The 23063-nt window shown below is 40.2% G+C and overlaps 1 protein-coding gene across 1 annotated transcript in view; it reads left to right on the forward strand.

Annotated features, from left to right (window-relative positions):
• Positions 1-7142: 7142 nt before the first annotated feature.
• Positions 7143-23063, forward strand: part of FNDC1 (fibronectin type III domain containing 1) — a 104279-nt gene continuing 88358 nt past the window's right edge. The window contains exons 1-4 of the mRNA XM_006882813.1: positions 7143-7155; positions 10746-10940; positions 13213-13299; positions 13692-13760. Of these exons, the coding sequence (XP_006882875.1) occupies positions 10793-10940; positions 13213-13299; positions 13692-13760 (304 nt within the window). The 5' untranslated portion in view covers positions 7143-7155; positions 10746-10792. The remainder of the gene's footprint in view (positions 7156-10745; positions 10941-13212; positions 13300-13691; positions 13761-23063) is intronic.

Consider the following 23063-nt stretch of genomic DNA (forward strand, 5'->3'; position numbering starts at 1 on the left):
AACACAAACTGGGTTTACTCACTTGAATAATGTTCATCAATAAATATTTGGTTGAAAAATTTTGAGTTAAACAGCACTTATTTTCTTGCAATGACTGCACTAATGATTTGTTCAGAAAATCTTTGTTATATTTATTTGGTATCTTATGAATGGATTTATGTGCCTCCGTAGATTTTGGCTTCACTATTCTACAGTAGTTTTGTGTGTGTTAGCTCTATTTCAACACAACCACAGACATTAAAAGATTTAAACATGTTTCTCAGCTGTTGTTTTGTTTCAAGAAGGTCAATTGTCTGTAAATCAAACTTAAAAGCCCTAACTGTGGTTTAGTGCATTTGCCTGATAATTGGACAGCTTCAAACGGAGCAGATATAAAGGAAGTGTACCCAGTGAGAGACAGATTGTACTGTTTATGCCGTGAGTTGGTAGTTCTCTTCTACATCTTTCATACAAACTTTTACTATCAATCTATCTGCCTATTTTCCTTTCTATTTCTGCCTGTCTGGAGAACTTCATGAAGTAAATATCAATTAGAAAGAAGTGAAACAAAAGAAAGGAACTACACAACAACCCTCCCAAAAAAACCACCCCAGAAATTATCTTCAAGGAGAAAAAGAAATGCAGAAACCCTACTTCCAGTCCAGAAAGATTATTACTATTTTAAATCACAATTTCTGAAGCTCCTTTTCTCCATAAACTGTGTCATGATTGGATTACTTTTTGCCTTTAAGATGTTTGATTAATTGGTTCTGCATTGCACTTCTCTTTTTATTCTGAGAATCATTGTTAGATGCTGTTGAGTTGATTCTGCCTCTTTATAAGCTCATTTACAATAGTAGTGACACTATCTGGTCCTGTACTTTGTTTAAAATTGTGCTCGAGTCCGTTGTTACAATCACTGTGTCAATCCATCTCCTTAGGAGACTTCTTTTTCATTGACTCTCATATGTACTTCATCTCAGGGACTACACAGGAACCAGATTGACATTACATCTATGAAAAAGACAGTGGAGAATCTCAATATCAGCAGTCAAAACCAAACCGGGGCTCTCTGTGAAACAGACCATCAACTACTTACATGCAAGTTCAAATGAAGTTGAAAAAAAGCTAAAACAAGTCCATGGCAATCAAAATATGACCTTAAGTGCATCCCAATTGAACTGAAAACCATTTTTAAAATAATGAGTCGAACACTAATGACCAAAGATCAGGCGAATTGTGGAATGACATCAAGGACACTATCTATAAAGAAAACAAAAGATCATTCCAATGGAAAGGAAGGGAAAAAAGACCCAAAACCCTTCATTGGAACACAATGGAGTTAAAACCCAGGTAAGAAGTGTTGAGGTATGAGAGCTGAACAGGGGAAACTCGATAAAACAAAGCAAAGTAGTAGTTAGAATTGGAGTTAGAAAATTAAAAGGGAAGAATATATATTTGGTATTTCTCAAGATGAAAGAACTGAAGAACACATTTAAGCTTCAAGTTACAATTATGAGCGATTCTATTGGTAAAAGTTTGAATGATGCAAGAAACATCAAAGAAAGACGGAAGGAATACACAACCACTGTACCAAAAGGAATTCATCGACAGAGAACCATTTCAGGAAGCAGCATATGATCAAGAACCAATGGTATTGAAGAAGAAGCCCTGGCTGCGTTGAAGATATTGTCAGAAAATAAGACTCCAGTAATTAATGGAACACAAATAGAGGTATTTCAGGGGAAAAAATGCAGCCCTGGACATGCTCACTAGCCTCTGTCAACAAATAGGGACCCTAGTTACCAGGTAAATGAACTGGAAGAAAGCAATATTTGTTCCCATTTACATGAAGAGTGATACAACAGATTGTGGAAATTATTGAACTATATTAATATGACATTCAAGGAAAATATTACTGAAGATTATTTGAAAGTAACGGAAACATTACATAGACAGGATTCTGAAGAGGCCATGGCTCTAGGAATAATTGCTGGCGTCAGATTGATCATTACTGAAAGCAGAAAATACCAGGAAAAAAGTGTATGTGTGCTTTATTGATTATGCAAAGGCATTTGACTGTGTGGATAATAACAAATTATAGCTAACATTGAGAAGAAAGGAAATCCTAGAACAGGTAATCATGCTCACGTGGAACCTACACATAGACCCAGTAGTACTTGGCTGAACAAAACAAGAGAATACCACGTGGCTTGAAATCAAGAAAGCTGTGCATCAGGGCTATATTCATTGTTAATACCTATTTAATCTGTATGCTGATCAAATAATTTAATAGAAAATTCTATGAAATAGAATCCTGTGAGAAAGAATAGGACATCGGGACTAGAAATAGATTCATTAATAATCTGTTTTATGCAGATGGCACAACCTTGCTTGTAGAAAGTGAAGAAGACTTGAAGCACCTTACTGCAGAATATCAAAGACTGTAGCTTTCAATATGGGTTTTCTTCCAACAACAGAAAACAGAAATCCACACTACTGGACCGATAGGTAATATCATTATAGACATAGAAAGGATTTGCCAATGTTTTAATTTTACTTGGATACACACTCAACATCCTTGGTCACAGCATTCAAGAATTTAAAAGATGTGTTACATTGGAGAAATCTGCTATCAAGGACTTCTACAAATTTCTAAAGAGCAATGGTATCAAAATAACTGTGAGATATCATCTTACTCCAGCAACAATAGCAAAGTCCATCAGGGCAGCAAAGAACCAATGCTGGCAAGCTTACAGAGCGATCGGAACCCTTACTGACTGCCAGTGGGAATGTAAAATGGTATAACCCTGTGGAAGGCAGTCTGGCACTTTCTCAGTAAGTTGAAAATAGAAATATCATTTGATCCAGCAATTCCACTACTGTGAGTATACCCTAAAGAAACCAGGGCCACAACTCAAACAGATGTATGCACACCCATGTTTATTGCTGCATTATTCACAGTAGCAAAGAGGTAGAAGCAATTTAAGTGTCCATCAACAAATGAATGGATATAAAAAACATGGTACATCCACTCAATGGAATACTATGCAGCATTAACAAACAATTAAATAGTAAAACATTATAAAGTATGGGAGAGCCTTGAGGAATTACAGTAAGTGAAATATCTAAGTCACAAAAGGTCAAATACTGCATCACACCACTATTATAAAATAGGATTGACATGAGGGTCTTGGGAAGAAATTGGGGAAAGAGTGGCTAGATAGTAAACTCTGCATTAGAACAAACGAGGGGGAAAGCTGTCCAAAAGGAATATATGATTATGCTTTATATGTGTGAGAACAATCTGGAACAAGGAGTGCATTGCAAGGTGGCCTGGGGAAGGAAAGGAGAGGAGAAAATGTGCAACAATGAATAATAATTTTTTTTTAAAAAGAGCAATGATGTTAGTTTAAAGACTAAGATGTGATTGATCCAAGCCTTGATATTTTCATTCATTAGACAAGGACTGAGGATGACAGAAGAAGGATTGGGACCTTGAATTTTAGTGTTGGAGCATTAAATATACCACGGGTTTCCAAAAGAACAAACAGGTCTTGATGGAAATGCAACTAGAGTGTTCCTTAGAGGCAAAGTTGGAGAAACTTCATCTCAGTTACTTTGGGCATATTTTCAAGAGGAACTGGTTGTTTGAGAGAGAGTGTAGAGGACTGGTGAAGGAGAAGAAGACTGTCAAGGAGGTGAATTGACACAGTGACAGCTACAATGTGATTGAGCTTGACACAGATTGTGAGGATGGCATGGGTAGGGCAGGCTTCACATCTGTTGTTCATAGGTCACTATGAGCGATAGTCCACTTGATGGCACCTGTTGTTGTTATGTGTCATCGAGTCACCCGTGACTCATAGCAGTCTTACAAACAATAGCTCTGAAACCTGCCCTAACCTGAGCCAGTCTCACTGACTCAAACATTCTTCGCAATGTCAACCATAAATTATTATGATCCACACAGTTAAATGCCTTTGCATAATCAAGCATGAATAGACATTTTTCTGATATTCTTTACTTTCAACCAGGATCCATCTGACATCAGCAATGATATCCCTGAAGCCACGGCTTATTCTAACTTTTGCTTGAACTTCTGGCAGTTCCATATCTATGTACTGTTTTAGCCATTTTGAATGATCTTCGACAGTACTTTGCTTGCATGTGATATTAATGATACTGTTTGGTAGTTTCCACATTCAGTTGAATCACCTTCTTGGGAATGGGAAAAAATTTGAACCTCTTCCAATCCATTGGCCAGATAGCTGTCCTCCAAATTTCCTGGTGAGCACATCCAAGACTGCGTCTGTTAATTGCCACCATGTACCTGACACAATCTTCTTGAGCTTATTGAACTGGAATAGGTATGAACTACAGAAATTACTTTGCCCTCATATAAAATTGCTTTTAATAGTATGAGCTCACTGACTTCTTCCTCCTGTCTGGAAACTCTTATCGTCTGTCTCTGTTCACAAACGCAACCTTGAGTGGATGGAGATGGAGAATGATACAGAGAGGAAATTCATTTCATTGCACCTAAAATCCCCTAAGCTGCAGCTCAAGACCTTGTCCTTATTTTGCATCCTGTAAAAATGGAGAGAGAGGAGGGAAAGGCTGTGTCTCCTTTACCTGTCAACGCACCAGAACTGGGAAGTCACCTTCCCGCCCTGTTCCATCTTGATTGCGCTACACAAATTCTTGTTGTGCCAAGTCTGAATGTACTTTTTTTCTCCCTAGAAGGACAGTTTTGGGGGCACCTGAGAAGAAAGACTTAATGATCTACTTGAACACTATACTGACATCTGAGGAAGCACATGCCTAATCTGACACATGTGGGTCATCATCATGGCTTAGAATCCACTGGAGGGCAACTCCTGACCTATATAGCTTTAGAAGATATTGTTATATTTGAGTTAGATGAAAATTTTACAAGCTCTCATAAGAGATTATGCCCTTTTGTATAAGAGAGAAGGTAGCCTGTTCTTGGAGTTTTTAAGAATACCCGCAAATAAATAAGGAGTCACTTTGTTGTATTACATCTTTGTGCTGTCATAAAGCAGACTTTATAATAGAACCCGAGTTCAGCTCACAGACCCTGAGACCACAACCACAACTCTTGTACCCATGTTTATGTCATATTTACGGAATGAAGTCGCTGAGACTTTCAACACGACTCATAATTAACCTAAAACATAGTCATGTTTCTGTGTTACTACTGTTGAGTGACCTAAGTTCACAAGTCTTTACCTTGAGCCTATCTGGCAAGAGCGGTCGTTGGTCTGGTGCATTTACTCAGAGCTTAAGGCTCTGGGAGGTCAAGGGTAGAATGAAACAGCTAAGAAGGAGGTCTTTTATTGATGCTTCCTGTTCTTATTTTTATTCGTTTCCTTCTGAGTTGGCCATGGATGCTGCTCATGAATATAAACATTGATGGCAGTGGAAGAGGATGAAAAGCAAGTCCCAATCAGGTTGTTGCTCTTATGTGCCATCAAGTCACCCACAACACATAGCAACCCTATGCACAGCAGCTATGGACCCTGCCCTGTCCTGAGCCAGCCAGTATCACTAATTCCGAGACACCAACCCTCATTGCTCCAGTCACTGTATCAATCCGTCTCATCCGGGGGCTTCCTCTCCTGCACTGTCCCTCCACCCTTCCAGGCATGATATCCTTCTCCAAGGACTGCTCTCTCCTGGTCACATGCCCAAAATATGTGAGACGGAGCTTCAAAATCCTAGCCTCCAAGGAGAAATTTGGTTTCACTCTCTCCAAGACAAATCTATTTTTCTTGGTGGTACATGATATGTTCAAGACTCTTCTCCAGCACCACAATGCAAAGGCATCGGTTCTTCTTCTGTCATCCTTAGTCATTGTCCAACTCTCTGAAGCATAACAATTGCAAAGACCATGGCCTGGATTAGGTGCACCTTAGTCTCTTGACTGACATCGTTGCTTTTCAGCAATCTGGAGCAGATTGCTGGTCCCTGACAGCAGATTTTCCCAATGCAGTTCATCTTTTGACTTCCTGACTGTTGGTGCCCAGAGTGTTGATTGTGGAGCTGAGAGAGCTGTGTTAACCACCTCAGTCTCTCTTCCATCTATCATGGTGCTGCCAGTTGGCCCAGTGGTGAGCATCTTTGTCTTCCTGATGTTAAGCCTCAATCCGATTGCTGTAGTACTTTTTAAACCAGGCAATTTGTGTGTGTGTGTGTGTGTGTGTACACTAAGTTAGCAGAGGAGATCATGGTATGTTGGTCCAAGACCTTTAGAGAAATTTAAATTCCACATTTATATCATGAGGAGTTGAACAGCAAGGATTCCTCTTAGAAAGATATGCTTCAAGGGTTTCCTGGAGAAATTTATAGGAGAAAGATGGACAATCTCCTCATGTACAATATACTCCCTCTGAAAACCCTTTGGAGGGATAGCTCCAGTGGGCTTATAAATTAGTTCCAATTTTATAACACACACAACAACATAACAGAGAAATTTAGGGAGCTTCTTCTGACATACTTTGGGCATGTTGCAAGGAGAGACTGGTCCTTGGAGAGGGACATCATGTTTGGGAAAGTGGAGGGACGGTGCAGGAGAAGAAGACCCTCGATGAGACGGATCGAGTCTGTGAGTGGAGGGGTGGGAATGAGTGTGTTTGAGACTGCGAGGTTGGCACAGGATAGAACAGCATTTAGGGCTCTTGTACATAGAGTCACTATGAGTTGCAAGTGACTTGATGGCACATAACAACAACAACCACCACCAACTCAAAGGCATGTGATTCAAATCCATCACAGCTCAAAGGCATCAATTCTCTTTCTGTCATCCCTATTCACTGTTCAATTCTCTGATGCATAGTCTGTAATTGCAAAGACTATATCCAGGATCAGGTACATCTTAATCTCCAGCCTGACATCATTGCTCTTCAGTACTCTGGAGAGGTCCCTCACAGCTGACTTTCCCAATGCAATTTGTCTCCTGATTTCCTGGCTGCTGTTACCAAGAGTGTTGACTGTGGAACCAAGTAAACTAAAACTGTTAACTATCTCAATCTCTTCACCATCCATACTGATGTTGCCAATTGACCCAGTGGTGAGAATCTTTGTTTTCTTGATGTTGAGCTTCAATCCATATTGAAGACTGCAGTCCTTGACCTTCTGCAGCTAGCGCTTCAGGTCCTCCTCAGTTTCAGTGAGCAAGGTTGTGTCATCCGCATAACGTAGGTTGTTGATGATTCTTCCACCAGTCCTGATGCCACATTCCTCCTCGTACAGCCCAGCATCTCGGATGATCTGTTCTGCATACAGATTGAAAAGGTGTGGAGACAAAATACATCCCTGATGGACCCCTTTCTTGATTTTGAACCATCCAGTGTCTCCCTGCTCTGTTCTGATGACTGCCTCTTGGTCCAAGTATAGGTTTCGCATTAGCACAATCAAATGTTCCGGGATTACCATTCTTCTCAGAGTCAGCCATAGCATATTGTGATAAGTCAAAAGCCTTTGCATAGTTGATGAAGCACAGAGAGACATTCTTCTGGTATTCTCTGCTTTCTGCCAAGATCCATCTTACATTAGCGATAATATCCCTAGTACCACAACCTCTTCTAAATCCAGCCTGCACATCTGGCAGTTCTCTGTTGACATATTGTTCCAAACATTTTTGGATAATTTTCAGCAGAATCTTGCTTGCATGTGATATCAGTGATATTGTTCGATAATTTCCGTGCTCTGTTGGGTCACCTTTCTTTGGAATGGGAACAAATATTGATCTCTTCCAGTCGGTTGACCGTAGGATCAGCAAAAAAGAGGAAGGTCCTCAATAAGATAGACTATGATACAGTAACTGTGGCAATGGGCTCAGGTGTGTCGGGGATGATAAGTATGGCACTGGATAGGACACCTAATAACAAAAGCAGTCTTTATGGAAGCAAACTACCACATCTTTTTCTCCCATGAAGGAGCTTATACGTTCAAACTGTTAACCTTTAAATTAGCAGCAAAACACTTAATTACTGTAACCCCAGGGATCCTATCTGTAATATGTAGAAAGTAAAAAATTCCTCTGAGAGTGTGACCTCTCTTGCAGTCACCCTGGGCAGGGGTGTGGTTTTGAGTGCTTAGAGCAGCAGAAGTCATAGACTGGATGCTCAAGAAACCTATTTCTCTCATTTGCTCTCTTGTCTATGTTGTTGTTATATGCCTTCAAGTCGCCTGTGACTCATAGCGACCCTATGTACAACAGCTCTAAACTCTACCCTATCCTGTGCCAATCTCACTATCTCCAACACCCCTACCCCCATCACCCCAGTCACTGAATCAATCCACCTCATCAAGGGTCTTCCCCTCCTGCGCTGTCCCAAGCATGACGTTTCTCTCCAAGGACTGGTCCCTCCTTGCAACATGCCCAAAATATGTCAGATGAAGCTTCAGAATCCTTGCCTCCAAGGTGCAGCCCCACTTCACACTTTTCAGGACAAATCTGTTCATTTTCTTAGCAGTCCATGGTATATTCAATACTCTTCTCCAACACCACAGCTCAAAGGCATCAATTCTCCTTTTATCATCTCTAGTCATTGTCCAGCTCTCTGATGCATAACAATTGATTGCAAAGACCATGGCATGTATCAGGCACACCTTAATCTCCAGACTTACATTGTTTCACTCCAGTACATAAGAGAAGTCTCTAACTGCACACTTTCCCATCACAATACATCTTTTAATTTCCTGGCTTGCTGGTGCCAAGAGTGTTGATTGTGGAGCCAAGCAAACCAAAACTGTGAACAGTCTCAATCTCTTCACCATCCATTATGATGCTGCCAAGTGGCCCAATGATAAGAACCTTTTCAATCTATGCAGAACAGATTATCCGGGAGGCTGGGCTCTATGAGGAGAAATGTGTCTATGTATCTTCGTGTAAATGCACAGCATCCTCTCTTTTTCATTTTTTACAACTTCTGACGTAGGCTGTGACTGTATGGAGCTAACTGTGGGAAAGTACTGGACCAGCGACAAGAGGAGAAGAACACACTTACTTGTGGATACTCTTGAGAAGTCTGATTCAGCTAAAGGAAACGTGCTAGATATGGGCAACCCAGAGACTTTGGGATATTCCTCGTTGGTCCCTCATCACTTGTTTGCTGTAGAGTTGAACCCATGGTTGGTTTTGTGTCAGCTCTCCTTTTTCATCAGTTCCCCTTAATCTTTGATGTTTGATCAGTTTTGATCATGTTTGATGCAGTGATTTGAGTCCCACTTAAGCTATTCCTGGGAAATTATGCTACTCCGTGTCCAAAGAGAAGTACGGGGCATAACAGAGAAAAGCAATGAGGGTGTGTATGAGTTGTTGCTCTTCACAGAGAATTGTAACAAAAGGAAGTAATTTTGAGGCCAACTAGTTGTGTTCTGATTGAATTACTGGCACTCTCTGGGGAATATGGTTGGATTGTACATGTTTCCCATTTCAGAATGTTTGTCCCTAATCTAACTATTCTTTAAAAGGATTTGGAATGGAACTGAAAAGTAAAAGATCCTTTTCATATTCACTGATTTGCTTTCTTCTTTGGAAGAATCACCCAAAAACGTGCTACCCTTTGCCAAGTTTTTCATGTCTTGCTTTGATTCTGTTCGAGATGGTGGTCTGGGGGAATGAGCCCTGATGCTGAGAAGTGGATACTACAAGAAGTCCCACAGCAAGACTCTAATGGGAGTGACGGAGGAGAGGGGTTTTGTTTTTGTTTTTGTTTTTTTTACATTTTTTCCCATTCCTTCCTGTTCACAATTGTCACTCAGTGTTCAATCACATGCTAACCATGTATGTGTTGTGAAACACTCCTTCTATCCTTTTTTCTTCTGTCATTTTCTAAATTACTTTTTCTTAATGTTGTTAAATGGAAAGATTTTTATTTAGGTTCTGGTTTGTTGTGTTTTTTTTTTCTTTCCTAAGATGTTCCATACATTGGATCATCTGTTTGCCCCAAATTTATTTTAATGTGGCACAGATATCTAGCATGTATTTATAGTACGTTATGTTTTAATATCTGTTACACAGGGAGCTGAGACATTTTGTTTACAACATGGTAAAACTTTTCGGAGACACTTTGAAATTCAGGAATGATTTTTCAGAATCTCATAACTTAAGATAAAAAATGTACTTATGCTTCTTGATCACTTGGGTTTTTTCTGTTGCATCAAAACATTTTCAATTAGATCTATGTGGAGAAAAACTAAGATTTATCTCCCTTTAACACTGTTGTTCATCTTGAGATTTTTTTCTTCACTGAAGCAAATACTTCTATAATCTCTCTTTGAGGACAATAAATACTAGTTCTCAATTATGATAGTGTTATGCTCTTTGGCTCAGAAGTATTATCAAGATATTATCCAACTGCACTGTATAAAATACACTCAATATATGGGCATCTCTGAAGAATATGCCAAAATGACTAGTTAGTTATTCTTACTACAGCAAGACAACATAATCAAGCTAGAGAATGCCTACAGCTTGTTTTAATTTATTTCATTTTTGGTTTAAATTTACCACCCACAGTTATACAAAATACATAAAAGCGTGTGGGTTTGGTATGTTTATTTTTCTATTATACAGTCCTCATGCCCAAGTGGGACTGTCCTTAGAGCCTTGAGAACCAAAGTGAATTAGAAGACATTTATCTTTTTTATAATAGTCTCAGAAAATACTGGTTCTAAAAAAGTCATAATCACAATGTACCACTGCCATCCTTTGAGAGTTAACGCTGTTTGCATAGTTGATCACCCTCTGAAGCCAAGGAATGTGAGGCTGCTGTCCACTAAAATGGGCCTGAAAGTCACGTGGAACCCACCCAAAGATGCTGCCAGTAGACCCGTGGAGCATTACAACATAGCCTATGGGAAGTCACTGAAAAGCCTTAGCTACATCAAGGTGAATGCGGAGACATCCTCCTTCCTTATCGAGGATGTGGGTAAGTGACACCATGACTTTGTTCCCATCAGAGTAACTGCAAATCAGCATTCTCATTACATTCTTGGCATTAGTCTTTGCAGCCTTGGCTCACAGCATCTAGTTGTTCCTTGGAAATGGGCATCCAGAGATGCTCTCAAAAAATGTGGTTGTTTCAAGTCTTCCACCTTGACCTCTGGGCTTCCCCATCATGCATTTCAGCTCTCCAGTAATCTTAACTCTCCAAATTTATGTTGCAAATGATTTAGTTTCTGAATGGGCTTCTGGGAAAAAAATACATGGATCTTTTTTAATCTCCTAGAAACTTGACTATTGGATAACTTAACTATCTAATATTGGATTTTATAAAAAACCATTGTGGAACTTTCCTGAAAAGTATGTGTTGTGTCATACTTAACCACATATAGTTCAAAGATAGTTTTTCCTTCCATTAAATTTGATTCTAGAAGTTGAGAAACTTTCAAATGTTTCCTATCTTGCTTTGCAAGTGCAGCTGTATGTGATTTTAAACCCAAATATTGAAATGTATCCTAGGGGTCCTCTCTATTTTGCTGCTTTTATGATCCCAGGAACCTTTAACTCCATTTACTTTTATCATCTCTTGTGGCCCAACCTTAAGAGGGATCATAGCCATATAGAGAATGCAGTATCTATGAAAACGATCCCACTCCATCCCAAGCCAAGTTAGCATTTTGAGCCTTCCTTCAGTGGATGTAATCAACTGTGGCCCCTCAACTCTCTTCCCCAATTGTAGACTACCTCCCCTGCCTTCTCTATTTGATGTAGCAATTCCTGGGTGACAGTACAGTGAAGGTAGCCTGGGTGATAGCCAAGGAGGCTGACTCCCTTCCTCATGATTACAAACTAAGGTCCATTTCTCAGAATTACAATCCTATCATTATTCCCCTGTCAGACTCTAATTCTTAAGTTCTGACCCTTTGAGGCTGAAGGTCTCATTTGCGCTCTCAATCTGTCATGCTTGCTGCAGAGAGGGAAAGTGTGTAAAGAGAGCTGGAGAGCTCACTGAAGAAGAGAGTCTACCCAAAAACCTCTGAGAGCGAGCTGTACAGGAATCAGGAACATGTGGATTACATTTCTTTGAAATACAAATAAACCCAGAGCAAATAGAGAAAGTGCCTGAAGGACTGTGATTCTGCATTTCATCTGAACCCAGCGCATTCTCCAATTAGTCTGGCAGGTCATGCCAAACCCTAAATGCCACCAGCCCTGCCATCGTCACAAAAAATCAGACCAGCCTTGCACATGATGCATCCCAGATGGTGTCCATTGGGTGGCTGTCTCTGGGCCTCTCTCTGAAAGAGAGAAGCTCTGTTTGAGGAATTCTCCTTATTCTGAGAAATAATGCAATGAGCATGACTGCCTTTGACAGACTAACTCACCATTCCAACCCTTTGCCCCATCTAAGGTTCATAGACTTTCAAGGAATTGAAAGGAATTGACAACTCCATTTACCTTTCCAAATACATTAATTCACCGTGAGGAAAACCAGCACCCCAGAGTTTTCAGAAACTGCAGGTGCAAAGCACATCCACTTTGTAATATGACATCTTTATTTCCTTCCACACTCCAACAATTTCAGGAGTTCAGCTAAAAAACCCTCCAACATTTGACCTTGACCCTTAGACACAAGTAAAAATGTAAAGTCTAATTATTTAAAGTTATCCTTTTTAAGTTTTCTGAGAATATTTTTCTGGATTCCCTCATCTCCAGTTATGGTAAGACAGCATATATAAAAAGAAAGGAGAATAGTTTACTTTGAAAAGAGAAGATTTTATGAAACTTCACATATTTAGTTCATTAGGCTTTATATCCCATGTGCTAAATATCACAGTTATATTAGTTATATTGACCTTTTCATATTGTTTTCTGGAGACTTTCACTGGGAATCTCCATTGGGAGCTATTATTTATAGTTACTGATACTGTTGAAACATCTTTTTTTTAGTGGATAGTACATTCCTATTCCTTACTTTTTCCCCCTTAATTGTTGACTATCCATGAACTCAGATGTATTACATCTACACTACTCTGTACTTAATAAATTTTGTTTTCTTTGGGTCAGGTGTATTTCAGTTGTTTGAGAGGAATGTGAGTGATTTCTGGTGAAAAAGAAAGAGATGCAATGGTTAGATTTGTCAGTTAATTTAAGTTTTTGTATTTTGTTATGACTGGTATAAGGAACAGGGCTAGTGAATCAAACTGTGTCATTCTTGGAGATGCAAAATAGGGCTTGATGTAAACCATATGTTTCAGAGCCGGGGGTAGTATACTTTGTGCTGGTTACTGCGGAAAATCACAATGGAGTGAGCCGTCCAGTTTACAGAGCTGACAGGACACCTGGTAAGTCTGACATAGAACTGGAGGCTGTGTTTTCACTGTTTAGGTGGGAAGAGATATCCCTTCTTGTTTCTTCAGGTCAATATAAATTTCTAACTTCTGAATAAGAAATTTTTACATTCATTAAAAAAGTTGGAAGACAGATACTTGGAAAGACTTATCTCTTCTTTATAGATAATTTTATTGTTGGCTGTTAGCATTTTGTTGGAAAAGTTTGAGTATGTTAGAGTAAGCCATATGCAAAAGACTAAACTATTGTCCATAAAACAATTGTCTGGTCACTGGGCAGACCCTTCTGAAGACTGTTGAAGAGATCATACTTTAGGGATGTAATGAAATGTGAAAAACTCAATAGTACTTGTTTCTAACGATCAAGTTGCATTTTCCTGATTTAGGAGGTGAATGGATCAAGATTGATGGTTTTCCCATTAAGGGTCCAGGACAATTTAATGAAACCGTCACAGGTACTCTTTGCTCATTTGGTTCATGTGTTCACTGAATAAAGCACAGTCTGACACGAGGCTGTGTGTCTGTCCCACACGTGTTCTTATAAACCTTCATGGAGTTCCCATCGCTACACTAACTCACGTGCCACACAGTCTTGTCAGCTGTCACCTGTTGTATCAGAATGCAGCCAGTGTTGCTCATCCCTCACTGTTTTTTCATGGTCTGGTGTTGGGGAATGTTTTGTCTACATCTCTCCATTTGTACACTTGAATGCTGTTGCCCAGGTAACAGGCAAATATGGTGGTTGAGATGGCAGTCCTGGTCTGATTAGGATATTTTTACCCCCTTCATCTGCAAATGACATCAATGAACGTGATTTACCAAACAGTGTCTCTTCATTGGCAAATACATTACATCAAGTCTTGCTGTCTTTTCTTAAAGCCTTAGGAGTTTTTTGTGATATACTAGATAATTTGTCTTCCATCTCTGCTCCATATTTGTATGTATGTTTTATCACTTAGCTATTGTTTGATCATACTGTTTTACTTATGAAGCTAAATGTTGATATTTCCTTGTGTGTTTCTTGAACTTACTTAATCCATGCAAAATAAGTTCAGTTATTTTAGTGTGTGGTTGGGTAATATTGCTAAGAGCTATGTTTTATTTTTGTATGCTATCTTATTAAATAAAGAAATCTGGCACTGTTGTTGAGAGGAAGGTGAGTAAAGAGAAATCACTTGCCATAATCCATACCCAGATCAGATTTGATGGCTTTTCAACGTTACTTTTATATGAAAAGGAGTTGAAAAAAAAAACAATTAGAAACAGAAAGTAGTTTTTCAAAAAAGAAGAGATGTTCTTGTACAAATATGCTAAATGCCAGGTGATCATGGAAAACAGTAATGAATTTCCCAATACAATTGGCTAGAGTTCTGTCAAAGGAGCCAATGGATATGGCATGTTAGTTTCTTTAAACTGATGGTTGTCAATATCACTGTGGCAGAAATGACTAGCACAGTGACCAGTTGATAAATCCATTGCTTCTTCATGGGCTTGGCCAGGTAATCGTGGAGACAAATCATGGGCTTCTGTACTCCTGACTTAGTTAAGTCTAATTTTTTAATTAATTTAATATGAATCAAAGACAATTCTCTATTTCAACAGGCTTTGTTTTCCTACAACAGTTTTAGATTTATAGAAAAATTGCACAAGAAATACAAAGACTCCACATATCCCCTCTCCTTTCCACAGTTTCTTGTTATTATCTTGCATGTATGTGGCATATTTGCTACAACTGGTGAATCAATACCGATTAGCTTTGCATTGTATATTTCTATGGATTTTTATAAATGCCTGCTAGCATGAATACTATATATATATATATATCATATGGAATAGTTTCACTGCCCTGAAAGTGCCCATACTTCATTCATTCATTCCCCTTTCTCCACCTGCGTGCCTGGGACCACTTATTTTTCATACATCGCCTTTCCCAGAATGACATAGATGGAATCATATAGTAGGTGGATTTTTTTTAAATTTTTTTTTTAGAGAGGCTACTTCCACTTAGCAATATGCACCTAAGGTTGTTTCCTTCACATATTTTCATGGCTTCATAGCTCATTCCTTTTTATTGATGAGTAATACTCTAACATATGGATGTGCTACTGTTTGTTTATCCACCCATGTGTTGGAAAACATCTTGAATGCTTCTAGTTTTTACAGTTATGAATAAAGGTGCTATGAGAATTTGTGTACAGTTTTTGGTGTGAGCATATTAATTTGTATAAATATCTAGGAGTGTGATTGGTGCATTAAGTATTTAGCCTTTGTTTAACTTTATTAGAAACTGTCAGACTATCTTCTCTAGTAGCCGAGCCCTTGTGCAGGAATGAGAGTTCCTGGTATTGAACATCCTCACCAATATTTGAGGTTGTCTGTTCTAGATTTTAGCCATTCTAATATATGTGAAGTGATATCTTGTTTTGCTGTGTTGTTTTGTTTTGTGACTCCCTAATGACATATTTTTACAAATGCATAACATTATCCAATTACTAGAAACAAACCATCATGCTTGGAAAAGTGGAGGTACAATAAAAGAGAGACTATCCTTTAATAAGAGAGATTGACACAGTGACTGAAAAAAATGGGCTTGTGCAGAGATTATGAGGATGGCTCAGGATTGGACAGGGTTTTGTTCTGCTCTGTACCGTGTCCCTGTGAGTTATAGCCAACCTGGGGTACCCAACAACCACAACAACTCTGTGTGCTGTTGAGTGTCTTTTTGTACGCTTAATTGCACATGAAATAAGGATGTTTTGGTTCTTTATTAAGGTGCATGTTCAGATATTTTACCTATTTTGTAATTGAGCTGTATATTTTATTGTTTTGAGAATTCTTTGTCAACCTTGAATAGAAGTGCTTTATCAGACATGTATTTTGTACATATTTTCTTTCAGTCTGTGGTTTGCATATCTTAATTCATGCCTCCTCTTATTTTGAAAGTCTTGAGTGAGGAATAGCATTTCGTGTACTTATAAATTAGAATTCCTCCAAGGTTTCTGTCTGTTCTGTGAAGATGAGGTACAGTTGTCCAAATAACTTCCTGCAAAGACACCACTAGACTAATGGGACCCTTTCTACAGAAACTCTCAGACCTCTTTATCTAAGCATTGTTCAAATCTTCTCTAACATTTGAATATCGTTGGGATATATCAAGCTTAGAGTCCACTTATTAACGAAAACATGTAGGTGATAGAGGTTTGTGTGTGAGCTGTGTTGTTTCATTTCATCCAGTTCAGGAGTTCCTGCTCCAGTCTCCCTGTGGAATAGCTTAAAAGGAGCCAACAGCAGTCAAGCCCAGTAGAAATGAAAGTCTCCTTAACAGACTTCTCTGTCTCTAGACTTTAAAGAAAACTTTTGCTGTGTTTTTGTATTATTTTGCCATGCAGATTAGCCTTTGAATCCTACATCTATGAGTATAAATATATGGTCATGGGATTTTCCTTCAATAGATGCTGAGGAAGTAAGCAGTTTCAAGAAAGGTCCTTTTTCTCAATCTCAGTGTGTGGACTTCCTTCAGGGTTGATGAGCTGCTCTTCTTAGTGGGAGTAACCACGTGGGCTGAAAGCCACAGAGAGTACACTGTCTCCGCCCCTGTGGCCTCCACAAGGAATGCACTGCTGATTTTGCTTACATGTACTGGGAGAACCTAGTTGTTGTTGTTGTTGTGTACCATCGAGTCAGAACTGACTCATGGTTGATCCTCCAGCAAATTTTAAGAGGCAGTATAATCACACGGAAGGAGATTGCCTTCCTTTCTCTTGTGGAGTGTCTGGTGGATTCAAACCACGTGCCTTCAGGTTGGCATCACAGCTCTTTACCACTAGGCCACCAGAGCCCCCTGAAAGAACTCAGAGTCTCCTAACATCTCAGACCAAATCAGCATCTTTGAGACCAAATGTCTCTTTCTGACTGTATGTCACATGGGGCTTCTATTAAATGTCTGATGGAAAATGAGAATGAATAGGGAGGGAGCTGCCATGCTTCTGAGGATGCGGCTTTTTGTACAAAATCCTTCTCTTTGTCGTGGAAGAAAGTACTCTGCTTTTTTAAGTCACCAAACTCCTTAATAAAGTATCGTTGAATCTTTCATTTATTAATAACATGCTGGATAACACCCCAAAGACAAAATTTAAAAATACAATAACCAACAAATCCTTCAACAAAAGATCTCCATTTACGAAGAAACAATAACATAATTACCTAACATTTCGCTCCCAAATGAGAGAAAAGTTCAAAATGTTTACAGACCAAGACAAATAGAAAACAAAACTTTAAAAAACCCTTTAAAATGAGCATGTAATTTCCACATAATGTTTAATACTCCCTCCTGTTGGTTTTCACAGCCAGCGTGCTCCTTGCAGGCAGAGATGGCAAAGTTTTGTCTCTCATATTTTGGACATGTAGGTAGGCAGGGCTATTCCTTGCAAAGAGACATCATGCTTGGAAAGACGGAGGGTCAGCAAAGGAGAGGAAGACCCCCAACGAGATGGACTGACACAGTGACTTCAGCAATAGGCCCTAGTGTGTCAGAGGTGACGAGAATGGCACAGGACAGGGCAGGGTTCAGGTCCGCTGTTTGTAGGGTCACTGAGACTAGTACTTGACTTGATGGCACTTAACAATAACAACCTCTTGGCTTTCACCAGTCATGAAGTGTGTCTTTGTTGTACTTGGAATGGGGTGGAATGACATGTGGAAAAGCCGGGAGTCTTCATTTCAGCTCTTGGACGTGGAGCTTTTGCTTCTTCTCCCATCTGTGGTCATCATGAATGTTCAGGAGTGTTGCTTCTTCATAGCTCCTTCAAGTGCATCTAGAGCGGAGACTGGCAAGGACTCGGCTGGAGAGAACCTTCCCACCCAGCCCCCTGCTCCTTCTGTGGAGACTGGGTTGGGGGGGAGTGAGCTCAGACAGGCTCACCCCAGCTCTGAGTTGCAGACACAACAATGGCGTCTACCGGAATGGAATGTGAGATGGCTGAGGACAGCTGCACTGGTGCCACTCTTACGTGGGGCATGAAGACCATTGTGGTGACAGCTGCTGTGGAGTCGAGTCCAAGGCATGGTGACCTCGAGTGTGCCAGAGTAGAATGTTGCTCCTCCGTAGGGCGTTTTCTTTATTTTAGTGAGGTTTTGTTCATTTATTTTGATGAAGGTTTACACGATAGTTTATGTTGTTCTTTGGCAGTTTCTTCTACACATGTTGTAGTGACCTTGGCTCCCTTCTTCCTAGTGCTTGAATGTTCTCGTTATTTCATGTCTGATTTTTCCACTTCCATTAACCTCATTTCCCTGCCCCCTAATCTTCATACCTAAGTTTGAAAGTAAGTGTTTATGGTTTGATCTCATATAGTTGATGTTTTCTAAGGAGCACAGCACTTATGGGTGATATTCATAATTTTTTTAGTCAGTTTGCTGCTTAATACGAGGTGACTTTGGTGGTTAATTTGGTTCAGGATTTGAAGAGCCTCTCCAAGCATTGTTTTTAAAGAGTCCTCCAGTCTCTGCCAATCCGTCAGAGCTTGTTTGGAGAGTCTAGCAGGATGACACTACTACTCATACCTTTGACCAAAGGACGGTCTTTCTATCGGGGATGGTCGTCCTCTTCAACTGAGAGCACAGCTTTGGGAGGGATGTACATGGATCTGTGGAGGAAGGAGACACTCGTCTAACCAGCCAGACCTACTGAATCAACCCTGGCGATCAATGGGGTGACAGATGTCGCAGCCAGATCGCCCTCACATCCTCCACCAATCCATTAAGTCTGGGTTTTTGTTGTGTTTTTTCATGGTTTGGTTTTTTTTTTAAAATGAATTTAAAATGAATTCCACATTTGTCCCCCATTCTATCAAAGTCCATATATTGTGGCCTCTACAGGGTTTACAAAGGCCAGTTCTTTTGGAAGAAGATCCTTAGAGTTTCCTTCTCAGATCCTTCTGGTTGGGCTTGACCCTCTAACCTCTTGATTAACAGCTTAACCAGTCAAGTATCGGCACCACCCAGAGGCTCCTGCCCGGTGGTGGAAAAAGACTGGCAGCTTCTCTGGAGGAGCGAGCCCTGGGAAGGTGTGTGAGCCGCAAACTCAAGAGGCATGCTCACCCTTCACAGAACATTCCTTCATCACCAACCGTGGCCAATTGTCACTCTCCTCGTTGTGGCAGGTGATCACTGTGCCACTAACCTCTTGTGACAGTTAGAAGCCAGCGCAGCTCCAACCCTGAAAGGTGAAGCTGGAGACTTGGACGGTTTTCATCGATATTCATAGCATGACTGTTCTGGAGTTGAGGGACTCCATTTTGTAACCAATACGTCATTTTAAAATGTATAAGCCTCTGGAGCAGTAAACTGAAAGCGGTGGGGGAAGGGGAAAAGAGCCCCCACCCAAACATCAGCCAATCCTGTATCGCCCTGTTTTCGCGGGCTTTCCCCTTTAAATAGGCGGGACAGCCCAGAATCGGGGCCACACCACTTTCCCTGCTGTATCAGCACGGTTTGAGCGAGGCCAGGATTCGAATCTGAAATAAATTCCCTCTTGCCCTTGCATCGGTGTCGGCTCCTTGGTGACTTGGGGGGAAACTGGATTTGGGGCACAACAGAGTCAGTGACAAAGTCAGCTGTCACTGGACAGTTTGGGTGATGACTGTGTTACTGAATGCAAGGGATTCTTTCCGTAGTCAATCTCCAATAAGATAAACGGATTGCAATATCCTTAAGACCCTTATTACACAGATCTGGGAAGACAGCAAGTCACCTCCAAGACTGCCTCTCTGTCTGGGAGTGGTCATTGGGTTTTATACTAGGGTGAAACACCAGCTCATTTAACAATGCACTGTTGTTAGTAAAAAAGTAATTTCTACATCTGAAAATAACAGTTCACATTTAAATATCAGTAATTCAGGAAGAGTGCAGTTCTCTTCCTGGTAAACAGGCAGGTTAAGATACAATTTACATATGACTAGAGAACCAAGATCTTGGAGAGAGGCATTTCCTCTCCTGGAGAGGAAGGCCCTCTATGAGGTGGATTGATTCGGTGACTGGGATAATTGGGATGGGAGTGTCAGAGACAGTGTGATTGGCACAGGACAGAGCGGAGTTTAGGGCTGTTGTACATAGGGTCGCTATGAGTCGCAAGCGACTCGATGGCACATAACAACAACAACACATGACTAAAGAAAGGAAACAGAATTTGGAGGCTAAGTAACTAGTTTTACAGGCTGAAGAAAACTGATGTTAGTTTTATAATTATTTAACTATGGTTTTATAACTGATACATATATAGAGAATTCTGAACTTAACACCCTATAGACTGGGGCGGTAATAGACAGGAAAGCCTCTGGTAGGGTGGGGTACACACTAATCAAGTTAAGCAGAGGCTGTGCTTACTCGAGGTGAAAAGTATCACAGCCTTATGAAATACTTGTTGATACTCTATCCCTATCAGAGATTATTCTCCCTATCAGGGATTATCCATTTGAAATGGAGCTTTGATTCTCTTCGAAAGTGTCAGCCATGCCTAGAAACATAATCTTTGAGGTTGTAATAAAAGGTGAAATGGATCATTACTGATTAGTAAGTGAACACAAGTGAACCCATGCTTATTTTGCTTCCTGGATAATCTACCCCTGGCTTTTGGGCTTCCTCACCTGAGATTGTAGAATGTGAGAGAACACCAAACATTGAATTGGCAGCAGCCCAGGAAGGCCTACAACAAACCCACTATGACTCACTCACTCACTCACTCTTTGCATTTTGGATTTCAATCTGCATTGGTTCAGGCTCAGGCTCACTCTCCATCCGGTTCCTGGGACTCTAAACCACAACTTTCTCCCCCAGAGCACCTGGTGAATTAGAACTTCCTTTGGCAGCAGCATATCTTGCTATGGACTATGCCTCCAGAGATCCCCGCAACAAACTGCTTCAACCGCAAGAGTTTTCCTTGATGATAAATCATTTGCAGTATTATTTTCACTTTAAAACAAGCACACACATACTAAGTCGTAGACAGAAAAGTTTATATATGATTTTGAGATAAACTCTCGCTACAAATCAATAGCTGTGCTCCAGGTTCAGGCAGTTAGATTTCTTTGTGCTTAGGTAAACTTCGCTGGTGGTCTCTCAGAGTAGGTGTGTCCTGTCTGCTTAGCGCCTGCTACTGTCTGACGTTGACAAGTTTCCTTTCCTTCTGTCTCTCTGTAAATGCAGAGTATTGGGTTATCATGAGAATGTTTGCAAATGCCCTGTATTTGGTAGGGAACCAATAAAGTATCGGTGACAAGATGACAGACTCTACTCTAAAAAAGAGAAGTAGATATCCCTTCCTCACTGCTGTGGTTGTTAGGTACCATTAAGCTGGTTCTGACTTGGTCTCTGGGCGCAACAGAACACAATGCTACCTGGTCCTGCACCATTTGTGCAGTCATTGTGATATTTGAGCCCCGCTGCAGCCATCTTGCCAATCTGTCGTATAAATGGTTTTCTTCTTTTTCTATTTATTAGCCATAGTGTCCTTCTCCAGGAAAGATAACATGTTCTTGATACCATGTCCAACATACGTGAGGTGAAGTCTCACTTTCAAGAAGCCTTCTGGGTGTTCTTTTTTTATAAAATATTTTACTTTTTTAATATTACAGATTTATTTACAAAGTTGGAATACATTATTTTTCACAAAAGAGCCTTCTCAAGTTTTTAAAGATGGTGTTGCCTCACAGACCTCTGGGAGTGGTAGTTCTGTACCTGCGTGTTGTAGGAAGAGGGAATGTAGGCGGCTGTGGCCGGAACCCTGGCCCAGGCCTCCCTCGTCTGTCCTCGCAAGCTTTCCGCCAAAATCCAAGTTTCTTTTTTTTTTTTTTATATTACTCTGATTTATTTACAAAGTTGGAATACATTGTTTTTCCACAAAAGATCCTTCCCATTTCCTTTACCCCACTCACCCATCGATTTGTGCAACCCTATGATGAACACCCTAACCGCCCCCCATCCTCACCCCTCTACTTCTGCCCTCCTTCTTGCCTTGGATCCTCATACCCATTCTACAATAATGGTTTTATACAGTATTTGTCCTTGTGGGACTGAATTAATTCACTCAGCATAATGCCCTCAAGTTCCTCCCAAGTTAGGTAGTAATTTACAAAATCACTGCTTCTGTGTGCTGCATAGGATTCCATTATATGAATGCATGACAGCTTCTCCATTTGTTTGTGGTTGGACATCTGGGCTGTTTCCATGTTCTTGTGATGGTGAATAATGCTGCTATGAACATCCGTGTACAAGTTTCCATTTGAGCCTCAGTTCTCATTTTCCTGAGGGTATATTCCAAGCAATGGAATAGCCGGGTCATGTGGAATTTCTATGTTCAGCTTTTTGAGGAAGTGCCAAACTGTCTTCCAGAGTGGTTGTACCATTGTACAATCCAAGCAACAATGTAAAAGAGTTCCTATCTCACCACATCCTCTCCAACATTTATTACTCGCTGTCCATTAAATTTGCTACTGCTACTGGAGTGAGATGGTATCTCATTGTGGTTTTGAGTTGCGTCTCTCTGATTGCCAGTGATATGGAACATTTCTTCATGTGTCTGTTGGCAATTTTAATATCTTCCGCTGTGAAAATTCTTTCCATGTCTTTTGTCTGGCTGTTCTTTGAAGACTGATGTGTTTGTTTCCCTGAAAGACTGAAATATTCTTGGCTAAAACCATAATTTAAATGCATCAAATTTTCTTTGATCTTCATTTTCATTGTTCAATTTTGAACATATACGA

The sequence above is a fragment of the Elephantulus edwardii genome, unplaced genomic scaffold, assembly GCF_000299155.1.
Source record: "Elephantulus edwardii isolate Elephantulus edwardi_28Jun2011 unplaced genomic scaffold, EleEdw1.0 scaffold00024, whole genome shotgun sequence".
Classification (NCBI taxonomy): Eukaryota; Metazoa; Chordata; class Mammalia; order Macroscelidea; family Macroscelididae; genus Elephantulus; species Elephantulus edwardii.